Source organism: Anopheles bellator, chromosome 2, assembly GCF_943735745.2.
Source record: "Anopheles bellator chromosome 2, idAnoBellAS_SP24_06.2, whole genome shotgun sequence".
Classification (NCBI taxonomy): Eukaryota; Metazoa; Arthropoda; class Insecta; order Diptera; family Culicidae; genus Anopheles; species Anopheles bellator.
Genome location: NC_071286.1, coordinates 14,795,563 through 14,813,345, shown reverse-complemented (window position 1 = coordinate 14,813,345; position 17,783 = coordinate 14,795,563). Strand labels below are relative to the sequence as shown.

The window sequence follows — 17,783 nt, the reverse complement described above, 5'->3', positions numbered from 1 at the left end:
TTGTCGTCCGCTATTCTCATGACATGACCAGGCCACCGAAGCCTGACGAGGCGCATACGCCGCACGACAGTACGCCTACATTGCGTACAGATCGCTTTTGTAGCGGCTTTTCCATTGTTCAGATATCAATCTGAACATCTTCCTCTCGGACGCAGCTAAGAGGGTTTCTTCAGTTTTAAATAGAATCCATGTCTCAGATGTGTATATGAGTACTGGGATTACGAAGGTTCTGTAGCCAAGCTTGCTTCGATATCGATCCCTATGTAGCTTAAGCTACATCGGAGAGCCATCTACCTATGATGTCTATGTTATCAGCTTAGGCCGGGTTCTGCATCCCGGTCCGGGATGACTCCTCCTTTGCCCTTCGACAAATACGGGGCCAAGAATCGTTTGAAGGCCTTAGTCAGGGCAGTTGGGACCTGTCGGGCCTTGTAGTAGTCTTATATGGACTCCACTCAGCTCCGCAGGTAGAGTCCCAGACATCCACCCAACTGATGTGAACTGATGTGTAGACCTGAGAAACTTCACCAAGAATGAAAAAGAACCACAACCACAAGCACAGCAATATCACACATCACAAGAACAAACGAAAACAATACAAAAAAGCAAACCCGGGAAAACTAAATATGAAACACACAAACACACGAACGCGCACACACCAACGAAACTGCGTAAGCGTCAGGCGCGCACACGGGACTCACTCGGAAGTCGTCCGGGGCTGTGCATGGGCAGAGAGAAGGGGGCGCACTAGTAGTAGCGGCAGCAGCAACAGCTAGTAAGGGCAGCACGCCGTAGCGAACCTTGGTTTTGGTGCGTCGCCGGGGTACCGCGGCCGCCGCCGCCCGCCGCAGATAGGTGAGGGGCGCCGCGATCAGCGGGTGTGGTGCCGGTGGTGCCGGGCTGACGATCGCTGACGCACCACTGGACGGGTCATCGAGGGCGGCAAAAGGACACCCGCCGACCGGGCTCGCCGCCGGGCTGCTGTTGGCGCGGATGGTGGCCACGTTAGCGCTGGAGTCGCTCCCCGTGCGACACTCGCCGGCTTGTCCGGGTCGCTCCCGGTCCTGGTGCGGTTGGGGAGCGATGGTGATGGCTTCCTGCGACACCCCGGGCGGTGTCTAGTGTATGTGTGGCGGAGGTGTCACTTTCCTGCGGGGCCTCTCTCTCGAGAGACAGTCGTTGGTGCGTTGGGTCGGTCGCTGTATTCGATGGACTGTGAAAAATGACGAGCATACTTTTGACTCCGGCCACTGACAACACTCGCCCATTGTTCCATCGATATCGCCTGGCTGTTGTGGCCGTGTGTATGTGTGTGTGTGTGGGTGAAAAAATCGTGTCAATCGCACGGATTGTCAAATCCAAAGCGCTCGATTCGGTTCCGGATGCCTTTAAGCAATATCTCGAACTCGAAAAACCAACCGATTGCTCCAACCAAACTTTCACATTCCTAATCGGACCGCTGGCGCCGTGCGTACGGCCACGATATTTATCGGGGAGACACCTCGATCGGCGATCTCCAATCGATCGTTTTCGATCGGTTCATCCGGCGGGGCCCTGTCGGTTGTTGAAATTATCGTCTCGGTGCATCCGGCAATTGGGAACGAACGAGCAGCAGCAGATCGTTCACCGGCCAATAAAGTAAACACCTCAATTCTGCCTCTGGCCGTGCTAATTGGGTGAAAAATTCACTTTCGATTTTGCAACCCTACCCGACAGCGGAGGAGGATTTTCTTTTTTTTTCCCACCACCCCCCGAATCTATTTCTCGCTTCGATCGTGTTTCTTTTGGGTGCCTGGTTTTGGGCTCACCGCTTTTGGGATGGAATTTTCGCTTTCCTTCGTCCGGACCACGTTTCTCTCGCATCATCGGGGCGGAATGCGTTTGTCGAATGCTTTTCCACGTTTCGATTGGGCGGTTGGGCGAAAATGGTGGCCCCGAAAACAACAACATAAACAAGGCAAAGAGGCCGATTATCATATCGCGTTCGGATGTTTCCGGATTCCAAAACGGTGTCCCTGGCCACCGGTTTGCCCATAGTGCGCGCCTCGCATCTGACCATTCGGCAGTAAAATGGACCGTGAAACTCGGCACCAGGCCCAGACCCACAGTGTTCTTCTTTCGCAATTCGAACGATTTTCCTAACTATGACAAATGAGCATCCGTAGCTGAGGCGTGACCGTCAGCCGATTGATTGGCCGCTTACTGCCAAACGGGGCTGACCGACTTTTTCGGGGTGTGCGCCGTGCGGATCATTTCGTGAGGTTTTGTGTGTCAAATTTTCCCCGACATTTGAGGCGTTGCGAAAATTACGCCTGAGGGCCGACTGAATTCCACGGATCCGAACGGACCGGTGCTTATGCAACGAATCCTCCCCCCGAAGCAACGGTTTGACGGTGTGTTTTGCTGGCCAGCATTTTCGTTGAATCCTCTCATCGATGCGCGCGCCATCGAAAGGTCATTTGTTTCAGCGTCCAGTCACAATCTGGCAGCGGATGTCTAGACTGAATCGACGTGGATCACTTTCACGGGACCACACAACCGATCGTAACCGCTGTTTTACGGCCGTGTCTTACTCGGGGTCGAATTTTGATTATGTATTGCAAAACAGCGATGAACGGAATGCAGCACGTTTTGCTACCGACTTTTGTTTTGGATTTGAAACTTTTTAAATCGAAGATCTGGTCCTCTCTTAAAAGACATGAACTGGAAATGGGTCTTTGAAAGATTTTCTACATATACCAGTTGGGGATTCGAACTCAGGCCGGCTGTGTGCTGGCTGTAAAGAACCGTAGGCTGTCTGTTGTCATCTCGAGTTGATCGATTATAGTGAGGCATATTGGCATGTGCCAAACCGATCAAAATAGTTTGTGCAGATCGATTGCTACTTTGAAGTAATTTACAAAATTGCAGCCTTCGTTAACTCATAATTAACACTTAAATATGCAAAATTACTAACAACCAAACTAATCCGTTTTCTACTATCTTTCTTTCCAGGTACATTGGCAGATCATCGCATAGCCTCGTTTGTATGTGGCCGATGCACAAGAACCATTCGACCACAGTATGATCACGTCACTGGCAGGATGGTTGAGGTCTTTCGTGTCAATCAGTTGATGATTTTCTACATCAAAGGGCTCGTCAAAGGGAACTGGGGTTCGTGGTTCCGAAATGAAATGGAAAGAGGAAGGCCACCAAACCCTCTGCCTAGACGCTTGGTCGCGTCGCACTGGGCCCTCCAATCGGTGACAGATCGTCCCCGAAGAGACAACTTTCTTCGGGCCCCGATGACGCTATTTATTTATGTGTGACCCAAATGTAAGCATAAGCGAGGGGCTCTCCAGCACACAATCCAACCAACCAGGTGGGTCGAGCGGTTGCCGCGCTCGAACCGAAGAACTGGACGTTCTCCTTTCGCGTCTCCTCCTTCGCGGAAGGGAATTCTTTCACTCCCACTTTCATTTGACACACATTCCACGCCCGGTCGTCGTCGTCGGTGGGGGGCCCAGAAACGGTTTCGGATTCGGTTGTTGTGTTTTTTCGCTTTCGTGATCTTCGGTTTCGACTCCACACACGTTCCCCGCCACATATCGATGTAGCGCTGTCGTTCCGACGTAGCTTTTCTCTCTCTCTCTCTTTCTCTCCGATTTCGAACGTCCAACCAACGGTTCTTTCCAAATGTCACAACGTGCGTGCGTCTGTGTCGGAGTTTAGGGCTAATTTGTCCCGAGGGGGATGATGCGATGCTCTATTACGCTGCCGAGAGCCTCCCGCGAGTGCTCCTCTCCACTTCAGATTAGAAACGGCGCGGTGACGGGCCACCTTCGCGGACCCCACTTGGTTTCGGCCAAACGGCTTCGGTTTGTAATAAATTCCGAATTTCTCTTTTTTGCCCCGGCTCGACTGCGATGGCGAAGGGGGTTTTTATTTTTCCGTGTACGCACTTGTTTTTCCACCCGCCCGCCGCAGCAGCCACCGCTTCCACCCCCGTGGGATGGGGCCAATATTTTTTAATTTGTTTTCATGTTAAAGTTTTTCGTTCCAAAATAATAAACAACGAACGCGGCCACACAACAGCACACAGTGTCTTTAGTGTTGATTTTATTAGCTCTCGTGTGCACGCCCGCGTGCACACACGCCGAGCCTGGCCGGACGAAAGTGGTGCTGGAAAAACTACCGCACCATTTTCCAGCGCGGCGCCGCGGTCAGCGAAGGGTCTGCCTAACGGCGCCCCGAAACGCTGGTCGGCGGTTGAACTGGGGATGAATTATTCAGTCGTTACGAGTCGTTACGTGCGAAAGCTCGGAGATGAACTGTGGCCCAGCGTAAGCCACTCTTGCGAGAGCCTAAATGTCAAAGTGAGTTGCATTTTAAAGCGAGCCTTTTTAATCCTCCAACCAACCAACCTTCGGTGGAGAGTTCCGCGAGTAGTGCCTCGCCACGGACGGAGGCCGGTTCCGTCGCGTCCGTAGTAATAATAGGTTATTCGCGCGCGCATTGCGTAAGCTGCGCCCATCGTGCAGATTGCATTTTCCTCCGGTGGGCGTTGTTATCGGTGGGCAGCGCATACTGATGGCGAGGAAAACCCAGTCGCGGGGTCCATCATGAATGCGCGCAGAACCATAAGATGGATGGGCGCGCGTTATGCACGGCAATTTAAAATTGATTTAATTCGACCGTTTTAGTGGGCGACCTATGTTGCTTTAAACATGATCATCACCGACCGTTGATGCGGCGTTACTCAATCGGTACGCCTCGGAACCCGCGCACACGGAGTGGAGCTTGCAGCTCTCGGGGCGACCTCTGCTGCTGCTGGTCTCGGCAGTCGTCGCCGGCTTGAGGCTTATCGCTAAAGGATCAAAGCATGTAGGGGCGAAAGTGAAAACGCATAAAGTATGCTTTGCTTCGCCCATAAAGCCTCCGCATAAAGCATAGCGGTACAGCCGGCCGGACAGCATTACAATCGGGAGCATCGGTGCAGAAAACGGTACCTCCGAGCTCCGAGAGTTCCGCAGTGCCATTTTCCCATGTGGCGGGGACGGCGCCATTTTGGGTCGGCCATTCGGTTTCGTTCCCACTTCTCGACCCTTCTTCGAATGAAGCCCGTTTGCGAACGTCCAGAAGTCGCCACCCGGCTCACGGCGTCAGCCAACCCGTTTGAGGTCGTCCCCGGGGAAAGAGAGAGAGAGAGAGAGAGAGAGAGAGAGAGAGAGACCTGCACGAGCTCGTAGGGTGCACTGTGCAGCTTTCCATCGTGCGGGCCGCCCGTTTGTCAATGTGAAGTTCCGTTTGGTGGTCGCTACCATCGACTTTTAAACGGTGAACTCCTAGCGCGTTTTTCTTTCCTATCGCTACTACCGAGTGCTTCCTTCCGCCGCGGGCAAAAGTGCACTCCAGCACCAGCACACACCCCTGGGGAAAGATTGAAAACGAATGCCGGAAGTGGCGCATTCGAGCCGCTCGGAGGAGAGGTGGCTATGGCTATAATTGGCCTCTCCGCTCCGAACCCGGGAAGGCTTTAGTAGTGCAAGGTGTGTTGACCGCCCTCTGCGCCGATCTGGAAGCTGATGTCCGTTTAGAGAGCACACACGCGGAAGTTGAACTGTCCCGGGCCCGGTTGGGGCCGGTGGTCGTTAGTCGACCAGCTCCGGTCCCGGACCCGGTAATCTATGGCTCCCGCCACTATCTCCCTTTGCATTCGCTTTCGTGCCGCTTGGTCTCTCCGGTGGAGGCCTCCTATCTGGCTTTGTTTACCCCTTTGAATGGTGCTTGTTTATAACGTCGGATAGAGATGCAAAAATCCAACCCCCGGAGAGCCACAGAGTGCGGATCGAGGTGAAGGATTACCTGTTGGCTGCGCGGGGACGCAAATGGCGCAGGAAAAGCGAAAGTTTCGTATGGGCCAAACACAACAACAAAACGTGCCATCAGAGACTGTGATTCTCTTTCTTTGCTGGAAATGTCCTCAGCGTGACTCATGGCATTGGGCTGTGTGTGTTGTTGTCAGGGGGGGCAATGCTTTTATGAATGTCTTTCTTCTTTTATGCATGTTCCTTCAGAGAACACGGGTTACATGGTGCCCTGTGGATTCGAACTCCGGTTGGGGCCGCATGCAAACGAAACGCACAACCCATTGCACTACCCTAAGCCTCAATTGGCAATCGGTTCCATCGGAAGTACCATCGCGAGTGGGTTGGCAAAGTATCCATCAGAATGATCTTCTTCGCCTTTTGACTGATCGTTGGCTCTAGCTGATTACTTTTGTGCAAAAATCTTGCCCTAATCCTCCTAGCATCGTGGTTTCCGCCGTTTCTCAAGTTGGAAGTTTACGCCATTCACGTTACGCCCACGGTATGGTACGGTGACTGCCATTTGTTTAGCCAGCCACCCAACCATAACTTCCAACTTCCGTCGGATCGTGTCCCATTCAACGCCGCTGAAGTAACGCTCAGATAGATTGAAGACTAGCTCAAGACGCTAGTTCCTCCTTGCTTCGGGTCCCCCCAAAACAGAGTTCACAAAAAGCGGTAAAAGCCCCACGGCCAGCAAAAGCACTATACTTACTTGTTTTTCAAAGCATTAATCCCATACAACGAAGACTCATCATCGGCTGTCGCGAGGGTCGTGTCGCATGTGACGGTTCGGCGGCAAAGACAGCAGAGAGTGTGACAGAGAAAGAGGGCGGTGGATTGACGATGTCACTGGAACCGGAACCGTTTGCCGTGGTCAAGGTTTGCCTCGGCTTCGGTCGTAGTTTCTGGAGATAGTTTCGACCGATACCTGCGCTGGGCCTTTGGGCTAGTTTTCTAGATCTGATCGAAAACGGAGCTAGTTTTGCCTTTTCTTCTTCCTGCTCATCAAGGACAACACCTCCCTGGCGCGGTTTGTGGCGATCTTATCTCGGATGTTCACACACCACAGACACACAACACCAGAGAGCAAAAACACGTAATTTGAAGCACTTTTCCCAGAAGGTTGTTATTGGCACACTGCACCACACTTTTGAGCGTCGAATAACACGAAAACCGAAATCGCTGACCCCTATACCCGGGTGAGGATCATCGTTAAGTGAAACGGTTTCTCTATCCTTGCGTTCCTGGGCTCTCGCTCTGCTACCGTCTTTCCGGTGGTGATGATTGCACTTCTTCCGATCGGTGATAATCTGAGTCAGTGCGATGATGGTGGATGCAACGCAAGCAAAACCTGCGCAATACCCTCCGGAGAGCTTTCCTTTTTGACCGCCGACCGTCGATCACTACCACCTTTCGCGCCTTTAATTGTGCGCTCGTCCTCTCCCGATCCGGACGGTGACGACGAAAATGGAAATCTTCTTTATCACTGGTGCTGCGCTCCGAAACTGAGTGTCGACTTTCCACCGCGCGTCCGGATCGAGGTGGATCTGTTTTTCGTGCTTTCCGCGCTTTAACCTGAACCGAACCGCTTCAGAAGACAACCAGTGGAAAACTGTACAGCGACAATGGTTCACACTCGGGCGCAAACGCAAGGGATCGGTTGGAGCAGGAAAACTCCAACAACGATCGATGATTTGTTTTTTGGTAACTTTTATCTGCACAATACGCACAATCTCCACCAAGAACGGACCCGAAGCGACACACAAACGTACGCACGCACGTGTTAAGCCGGAAAATCGCGTCGGCGGAAGACGGCGAAAGCACCAGGCACCTAATTCGAGTCCCGATTCGAGCTGCTAAGGTGGCTGACGGCTACTGGGCTGGTGGACGCATTTTCCCTCCCTCTAATTCATTGCGGGGGGGCCCGTGCACTCTCTTTTTCGTTCGTCGGTTGCCGACTTTTAATTATACGGTCAATCACTACTTCCGCATTTCCTCCGCGCTTCAGCTGCTGCTGCCGACCTCTATCGGGTGTGGCCTTTTTATTTGCCTAACCCCCGTACTCCGGCACCCTAAGATGCAGTGACCGGAATGTTTATCGAGTTTCGAGCTTGGGGTGTGTGTTTTGACCAGATTTCACCGCGACCTACTGTGCGCGAACGACGGTACTCTGAGGATCCGGGACTCTGTTTCCTCTGGCGGGGAACGACCGCTAGAACCTCTGGTAGAGCGAGTTAACAAGTTAATCACCTCACATGCGGGAGTTGCAATTTTGGCAATCTCATCAAGAACACTAATCACCCACACATACATACACGGGCACATACACCGTTATCAGCAAACTGGCGAAATTCCAACACAGAGAGAGAGAGAGAGCAACGAGATCGGGGCGTGATCTGCGCAGCCACGCAATCTACTCGGGATGCTCGGGAGGATGCCGCCGACTCTGGACCTCGTTTTTTTGACACTTTCCGATTGGATTTCGTGGGACCCGCGGGTTCGACTTTACTTTGGACCAACCCTTGACCGCCTCTAGAGGGACTCCGTTCGCGCTGATTCGGATCGCTGTGTTCGGTTCCGTTAGGTTCGCGGCTTCACTTCGCGTGCGTTGGCTCGCTCCCGTACCGGTTCGCTGCTGCAACGTGTCTGAGCCGACGGGCCGTGCCGGGCACGAAGATTTGGCCGCGGCAAACCGTGCCAACCCCGACCCGCGACCACACGAACGCACGCCGATGGATCCGATCATCGGCTGTTGGCTTTCCCCTTCTCCGGTGGCGGCTGCACGAAGCTGGCTAAAAAAGCCAGCACACCAACAACCGTCGGAACGTTGGAACCCCAAACCGCCCGAATGTGGCCCGATCGTTGCGATCTGATCGCGCGCTGCTAGTGGAGGAGAAGGTAGCAGCAGTAGGCCACAGCGAGGGGTTCGTCGTGTGTCCTCTCGGGCAAGTCTTTCTCGCTACGGCACTATGGGACGGCCGGGTTTGGGATAGTTTTTTCGGATATTTTTTGTGACTGATTGTACGTTTAAAAGTTGTTTTAAAAATCATTTATCAAAAGTAGGCTTATGTGCTGCCTTTTGACATCTTCAAGGAGTCTGCTATGTGATGCAACTTTATTTTACGTTCGTCCTAAATCGTTCATCATCGTTTGCTTGGAACAAATTGATTTATATTAATCGAAACAACTAAATTAGTGGCACATTCAAATTGTGGTGACTAATAACGCTTTACCGAAATTTAGATTTGACCACAAAATGCTTTCATCATGTTGGTCTCGTAACCTATTGGTCGATGTGCTAAGTTACACAAATAATCACTTTGATTAATTTACTTCTTGCTTCACTTTAGTCCATAGTTCGTTGCGGTGAAAGAGCGAAACCTTCGCGTGGTCGATCCCGAACCCTACCGCGAAGCCGCCATCGCGCGCGCAATAATCGTTCGCGTCTCCCGGTGACACTCTCGATCGTCATTTCAGATTCGTGAGACTCGCAAGCTCCACTCCGTGACTGCGCCGTTCCGTTCTTGCCAACTTTCGCGTCCCTTGTCCTTTGCGTACCGCACCGCCTATTGCAAGGTTTCGAGGATAAGGGTTCCTGCGGGATTTTTGCGCACTTCTTTGCTTTCAATTTAATTCACTGTTCGCCACAAGCTGGTAGACCGAGGACACCGAGTGGACGTCATTGGAGTTCTGTGTGGACAAAAAAAAAATCTGCCCCTATCCGATCCAACAGAAGTAGGTCGCAGGATGAAAGCACAGCCAGAAACCAGTTCACGGTGTGGTTCGTTCGTTCGCGCGGCGAGGAAGGTACTTTTTCGGTGCTCGGTAAGGCGGCTGCGGCGATGACCCCGATTTTGTTTATTTCTTTCCAACTTCTCATGCGCCCATCTGCAACTTGTTACCACGACGACGGTGGCGGTGGCGACGGCGACGACGGTACCGACTTCTTCGCACTCACCTCAGACACACATGCTCCCCACATATACCCCGCGGCGGCGTGTAGCGTACCTGTTGTTCTGTTTGTGCGCACTTGTTGCGCTTTCGTCTGGCCAGCCGAAGCCTTCTCTCGGCGCACATTTCGGAAAGCATGTCAGTATCATCATCATCATCCCCGTAATCATCGCTTCGAATGGCACCGGATCTGGGTGGTGGGCCACCTTTTGCATAGTTTTCCGATATCAACCCGACGCCCCGAATGATGCACCCGAAAGCGATCAGTGCATCAGGGTCACTTTCAAATGCTTTCACTGAGGCCAGCGTTTTTTTTTCGACGTTGGCCAGCGCTACGGTTGACAGCCGCCGCTCGATTTCGAGATCCGAATTTTATGGAGGCTATCACTTTTTTGTGTTTTATTTGCCGGAGTTTAACGCCGACATGAACGAGTCGAAGATCCACTCGACCGTTCGAGGCATCCTCGAACCATCGAGTATTGCGCATTAAGCTTCTGACGCATCGATCTCTTAGCTGTTAGCGATCCGATCCGTTCTGGATCCGAAATACGACTTTAGGTACCAGCACCAGGCTCAGGGTGGATAGCTCTTACCCTAGCTAGTCTCAAAAATACAGTCCACTAAGAGGCATCCAGAGGGAATTATGGCTCTAAAAAGGCGACCTTCTTTCGCTCCGAGATCGTGGAGCATCCAGATGAGTTCTATAGGCCTCTAACAGGTAGAAAATTTAGGCATACCATAAGCTTAGGTCCAATGAGGATATCAAAAAGCGCCGGGTGCATATGAACAACGTTACCGACGCAGATTATTCAAAATGATTCAATGAAATGTGGACGTCATCAATCAAAACATTCACCACCTTTGAAAGGCCTATTATCCGAACCTTCGATACTTTTCGACATCTGGCCGACGGGTCCGTTAAACTCCGTTTGAAGAAGCGAGAGCCCGATGACCGACCCGATGCCGCCATTTTATGGCTTGTTGAGAGATGATGGATGAATAATTTAATGCTTTATGGTTCTTTCATAATCACGGACCTATGTTTGATCGCGATTAGTGCCGGGCCTCGTGGCTCATTCCGAGGCACAACGTTACCGCTTAAGGACCGCGAACCACCCCGATAACAAGCGGTCACGCGATAGTCCGTTCGCATTTTTCTGCTGCTGATGATCATCGCATTATGTGTTACGGCGATGTGTAACACATTATTGTCATCGCATGCTGTAAGAGACAGGGGCTACTTCGATTGGTGTGCGTGCGTGTCTGGGACCTCTGGTGGTAACTTTCTTCAGTTGGCACCTTTTCTTTAGCACCCGATCACGCCCGCCCGGTTGCCAAATGCGTCGCAATTGGCGACGCTCCCTCTAATAGCCGGGGCCATTCATCTCCTTCCGATTTGGGCGACGAATCGCTTCGACGCGGCTCTATATGATCTTATCGTGGGACGGCGCACGACAGAGTTGACGGAGAGAGAGAGAGAGAGAGAGAGAGAGAGAGAGAGAGAGAGAAAGGGAGCGCGAGTGCTACCTTGAGCCTGTTTGCCGAACGACTCGAGGTAGTACTTTCACTTGCTCCCCGGGCTCGACGGCCGTTTTTCGACGATAGCGCGCCCGATTGTGTGCCGTTGATAGACGTCCGTCTCTATTTGCTCATGCTACATGGGCTGAAAAGTTCCGGGCTTAATAAAGAAAACATGTTTTTTTCACGTCTCATTTCCATCAAGAGCCACACACTCGTTCATTCCAGTGCCGCTCCAACATTTCAATACCCTCTTTTGTAGAACGATTTATCTTTTTTTGCTTCAAAATAGGTATCCGTTTCAGCGATAACCTCTTTATTCGGGCGAAATTACTTTCCGGTGAGGATTTTTTGAGGTCTGCGATCGGTCAGTAGTCACTGAGAGCATATCAGCCAACTGACGCAACTTCACATTTCGATCATTCAAAACGACTTTATGGATTTTTTTCTCTGAATTCTGGTGTTATCATCTCATTTGGACATCAACACTGCATTCGGCATCATCGGTGTCGCTATCGGACCTCGTTTGAAGTCAGCAAAACAACGTTTGATGATTGTTTCTGATGGGGCGAAGTCCTTGTAACAATTTTTAAGCCTAACCCACAAACTTATGAGTAGAATGTCCTGAAATTTGAACGACTTTCTTTTGAAGGTCGGCACTAACTGAAAAACGCGATGAATGCAATAAGACTAGCGCCATTCATGGATCAGGCTCGGCACTTTTCAGCCCATGAGCCCTTAGCTGCCAGCAGCAGCAGCAACGAAGCCCTTCCGCGTGTGTCGAAGAGATCGAATCTCAATTTACGTTTTTTCTTTCCGAATCAACAAGCGGGGCCCACACAAAATTCAAATGCCCGCGCCGTGCCGTGCCGTGCCACGTCATTGTCCGTTCCGAACCGAAAGCGACCGCTTGGAGTGTGCTCCTCTCTCCGCCAAACAAAGACCAGTTTTGTCAGATTTCGGGGCTCGGGACAGCTCCGGGACGGGTGGTCATGCTGTGCGCCCGGTGTTATGGCATATTGAGGCAGAGATCCAATCCAATCTGCATGGAGCTAGCTACCTAGCGCGCTACCGCAGCAGCTGGTCATCGTCGAGAGGACTAGAGGCCTTCGGCCGCCGCGGAAGGTTTCGGAAAGCCGCCATTGTGTGTGGCTTCAGGAAACGCCCTGTGGCTACCACCTGCCACAAGTGCCACAGATGACTGTCATTGCCAAATTTCGTAACCGCCGTGTCCGACGGCTAGTGTAAGGGCGTTGCACGCTGTGCGTATCGTAGGCCTCCCTCGCTGCTCATCGGGTGTAAGTGAACCACACGCCGCCGCCAACGCCTTAGTACATGCCGCCTGGCGCGCCGACCAAGTGGTGGAAGAGTTAAGCGCCGTTGCCCGTTGGTATCCGGTTGCTGCCTCCTCCACCCTCTTGGTGCAGCGGGTGCGATGAACGTTCGAACGTCTATTTACGGACCGGAAGTTGGCGCATGCCTGGGGCGCAAACGAGACCAGGAAGCTACCGAGCGATCGAGCGGGATCGAGATTGGACTTGATTGAATTTGAAGTTGGGCCAGGGCGCAAAAAATGGCGAGGCAAACAATTCGGCGGCTGTTGATATCGTGCTCATGTCCCCCCTCATACCCCACCCCACGACACCACCTTGATCGCGTCCGATCGGTACAATGTGCTGTGTTGTCGAACGTCGGGTGTACCCAGTGCTTTCCCCACTCGCGCGGTACTTGATGTACGATGCACGCGGCAATCAACCTGGCGGTGTGTCCGTCGAAGGTTCCAGAGCTCCCCTGCGCATGTGTGTATGTGTGTAGTACGAGTCTCTGGGTGGTTGGCATCAGGATCGCGATCGGACAGGGGCGCGATGCCCTTATTATCTGGGCCAGCCAGTCGGCCCAGCAAAACATGTTTTAGGTGGTACCTTCAAGGCGAAGTTGAATGCGATACTCGAGCCTCTGACGTCACTGTTGTGAGTTTGGGCCAACGTGACGATCGTCAGGTAGGTCGTCAGCCTCCAAGTTGATGATCAAACACTCTCGTAGTAGGCCACATTAGGCCACGGTCGGACTCGCAGATTGTATCCAGCATCCAGGTCCTCAGGTCTTGAACTGCAGGACAGGGACAACGGCAGAGTGGCCCCCAAAACGCCGTCACCAAATCCCGTTAGAAGGGGTTTCTCTCAGGGAGTAGAGCCTTCCCAAGAGGACGCGACGGGCTGCGTGAAGTACCGGACACATCCTGTTAGTCTAGCAGTTTTTCCCCATTTAGCATCAATTCACACCACACACGTAGTCGTCGAGGTCGCCGATGGTTGGTGGCTGCCGTTGCTGCTGCTGGAATGTGTCAGAAAGTGAAACGGTGCCCACCGGAAAGTGAAATGTCCCTACCCCGGTTCGGTGGTGGTATTGGGTATAGGGGTGCCGCCTGCCCGCTCTGCCGTTCGCCATCTGCAATCGTCCATGAACGAGCACTATGCGTGTATTAGCGCACCGATAGTCACTTCTTCGCCTGCTCCTGCCACTGCCAGGGTTGTCGTCTACGGCTACGCGCGGGCTAGAGACGAGCGATAAATTTTCACTTTCATTCGGAAACGGCAGTGCGCGCGGGCGCGCCACTCCGGAACACCGGAGGATGCTCTCCGGTCCAGTCCCGGTGGAAGGTTTACAGTTCCGGATTTGCAAGTAAAACTGGTTCACCACCACCCGGTGGTTCGAAGGCGAGACTCTCCGTGGTCCGTTTCGGAGCACTAATCTCGACGTAACTCCCTCGCAAGCACGCTCTGGTGCGACGTGTCCATCTTTATCACCGGCCACTTCGACAGCCGCCCGCTCGCAATTGTTGCAACAACTTTCCCCGAGCTTCTTCGGTTGCCCGGCTCTAACTGGTCCAGGAGGTGGGGTCGAAATCGGACACACGTGTTGCGTTGCGCGGACACACGTTTTTATTTATGATCGTCGCGGCACGGCCAGGGCAGGCCAATAATTCAAGCAGGGCAGCGCGCGGCGGCCAGTTTTAGTGGCCGGCAATCGCCCCGGCGACGACGACGACGACGAGTTTGGCGAGAAACAATATTACAACTGTCGGGTTGGTCTCTTCCGTCGGCCGAAAAAGAGAGAAGTCGCTAGAAATTAAAACGATAACGTGCGCTGTTACCGAACCGCACACACCGAGCCTCGAAACTAGTGACCATCAAACACTACCCCATGCACTGCTTTCACCGCGCTTGCATTTTTCAGTACCCGTACACTAGCCCCTTAAAGCGTTTGAGTCAGAGTGCGGCGGACGGAAAAGCGGAACCTGAATTTGTAGTGCAGCAGCCCCGTTAATAGGTTTCGATTTCATGTTTTATGCTCGCGACCAGCTATTGTTTCGCGCACCACAACTCGCGAGCCGAGTCCTTTGCGCGTTGTTTTTGCGTAACGAGACAATAAATTCGGGCCATTGCCTTGAAGAGCTGTGGAACCCAATAAAAGTGGCCCCAACGGCTCACGCACGTTGGTCGTTACAACATCACAAACTGCTACTGCCGGTGCCGGACTCTATCTTATCAGCCAGCGATCGTCTGCGGTCTTTCACGCACGACACTCATCGGCGTCACCGGCAGCCAATTACGGCCGGTCCAACAGCCACCGGCCGTCTCCGGGCTCCGAAACTCGGTCAAATATCCAATATTTTAATTTGCTATTGCTAATGCATTAATTTGACATGACCCAGTTGGGCAATTCGAGCAGTCGGGCACTTTCGAGCTCGAGCCGTGCTGTCAATCCGAGAAGTTTGTTATCAAAACAAAACCAGTTCCCACAGCAGCGGCCTCGTGCTGGCAAATTTTGCAATCAATCCGGGTCGGCCGAAGCCGATCCGAATTTACCGGAAGCGCATCTCCAATTCATTTCGGGTAAGGGTGAACTGAACGAACTCCGGGCACACCGTAGGTCTAAGTAAAGGGTGGCATTCCGGTGGAATCACGGAGGCTCACGAAGGCTCGCGAGCTGGTTCCGCTGGTTACGAAACGCAACCCACAAAAACGCGATCCGTAAGGCGGTTTCTTTTCCTTCGATTAGATGTAATGTCTCTAAGGCGCCCGGTAGGTGATAACGGATCCCCCCGATGCCGGGAGATGGTTCGGCGGAAGGTAGGTTGTTCTTTGCCCCATGTTTCGACAGCCGGTGCCGCCACGCGAGGTGCTTCAATAGCGCAGTCACTTTCTCTATAATGATCGCCGATTGTTGGCGTGGCGATGTGTGTGAGCGATTCCGGTTGTATCTGCGCCGGGTGGTGTGTAAACTGGATGATAATAAAAGTTTCCTATCGCTTCCACCGATTTGCAGTTACGGACTTTTGGGGAGAAAATTCAGTCAACACACGCTCGCACAGAAACCGGGCTCTCGCTCTCTCTCTCTCTCTGCGGAGTCATACACGATCGATTGACGATGGGTGGCGCAGTCAAGTTCTCATGACCTACAGGCCCGCGCCAGGGGAAAGAATGGTCGGTGGCCCCGCGTATCATAAAACATCGCCGCGCCGATGTGAGGTAATTATGGGCCGTAGAAACTTTCCTCGTTTGCGCGGAAAGTCCGGGTTGGGCGGCACTCTCTCGGTCCGATTGTCTCGGTCGTCCCGGGAAGAAGATCACCGCCAAGATTGGCTGGCTGGTTGGCCGAGCAGCAGCCTCTCACTCACTCAAGCTCATATTACGTCGAACTTAATTATAGGCCTCGGCGTTTTTTTTTCTTTTTCGGGCCGCGCACCACGATAAAGGCATCGGGAGGAGGTAGTTAACTCTATTAAACCTATACACCCCGCCCGCCCGGGCGGCACAAGCGGAGCGGAGCGGGGGGTGCATGTGTTGGCCGTGCGTGCGTACGATCGGCCATTACTTCCGATCAAACCGTAAGCCTCTCCAGCCGGCCGGAGCAAGCGCATCCATCATTGAGCAATTAGACATTGTTACACCTCTGGCGCTTGCGCAACAGACTCTTCTGCCTGGGGCGCGGGAAGTGGCTTCACAGGGGCTCACACCCGGGACACCCGGCAGCCGACTCCCGAAAGAATCCCCAGACGATAGGAGATAGGTATAGGTCGTGGCACCCATTCATGTTTTGTATTTCGCGCTTCCTTCCGTTACAAAATCTGCAAAATCCGGCTCCGTCGTCTAGGGGTCCACTTTCCCGAGTGAGCCGGGCCGGGTAGGAGAGGAGCCGGGCCGCCTCAATAATAGCTTCGTACTGATTGATGATTTAACCCGTGCAGGAGGTAGGCTCCAGATGGCAGCGAGAGCGATCGCTGCTCGTTAGATTCACCTCAAGCACACACGCGGGCCCGAACGTTGCACACCGAGCACACACCACTCTAAAGCCACCGAAGCGTGGTTGGAGAAATTTCTCCCAAAAAGCAACCCACCAAAAAAGGAGGCTCCAACTTTGAACCCATCCTCATTCGTTCACCAAATACTGGGTTGCTCAATAAGTTTGGTGTTTCGATAAGAAAAACAATGTTTTATGGGTTGAAATATGCTTCAATATCCCTGAACATCATTACACTTGTTCCAATTTATGGATTCCATGCCTGAAGTTCCATCTGGAAGGGGACTGGCAGGGTAGTAAAATACGTTTCCACAGCTGTTATCACGTCATCATTTAATGAAAAACGAATTTCACGCCTGGAAACAAATGGAAGTCGCTAAGGATCAAATCTGGTGAATACGATGGAGTCTAAAAGGTTACAATAATATTCAACGTTTCTTGTTTTACCAGTTTGACAAGCAAAACTCCTTTCGCATCCCAAAAAACGGTTGCCAACAACTTCTTGGCTTCTTCTGAACTCTGAAAACGAACTCGTTTCAGAGCCGAAGAATCAGGTTCACCCCACTCTTTAGCCTCTTGTTTTGATTGATAATCATGGTGATAGACCCAAGTCTCAAGTGTTGTGTCTGTTTTTCAAGGCGTGGATCGTTTTCAAGGCGTGTACGAATTAAATTTATATTCAGTTACCCCTTCAGTTTCCACTGTACTAATAGAAGGCGAAGAGTCCTTACATACTTTCAATATTCGTTCATTATTTCCTTTGAAACTTCACATACATTCATATGAAGAGTGTATCAACATAGAAAAAGGCTGCACCCGCTGTTATGGAACCGCAAAGCTTATTGAACAGCCTGGTAATTGCACACGGCGCTGCTGCAGTACCGAGTTTACCGAGTCTTTCTGTTTGCTGCTCCGATGCCCAGGTGCCTAGTCACCTCGTACCTCGTAAGCTTTCTCTCTCTCTCTATCTCTCTCTTTCTCCTAATTATTTTGGCAAAACTGCCATTCGATGATTGATGGCAACGGAGATCGATGTGGATAAAGATCTTGCACCATCTTGCGGCTGGCTTCAGACTCGAGTTGATGGCGGGATTATTATTATCGTTGATTAAGGTGCAGAGCCCAGCCCACGCGATCCATTGTTCAGCCAGCAGGTACCTA

General features: G+C 52.3%; 2 protein-coding genes across 2 annotated transcripts in view; one reads left to right on the top strand and one right to left on the bottom strand.

Moving 5' to 3' along the window:
• Positions 1-17,783, top strand: part of LOC131212908 (flotillin-2) — a 129,853-nt gene that overhangs the window by 62,137 nt on the left and 49,933 nt on the right. The window lies entirely within an intron of this gene.
• LOC131211339 (glucose dehydrogenase [FAD, quinone]-like) overlaps positions 698-17,783 on the bottom strand; it is a 34,144-nt gene continuing 17,058 nt past the window's right edge. The window contains exons 4-5 of the mRNA XM_058204765.1: positions 801-1,118; positions 698-718 (exon numbers count right to left, since the gene is read on the bottom strand). Coding sequence (XP_058060748.1) covers positions 698-718; positions 801-1,118 — 339 coding nt within the window. The remainder of the gene's footprint in view (positions 719-800; positions 1,119-17,783) is intronic.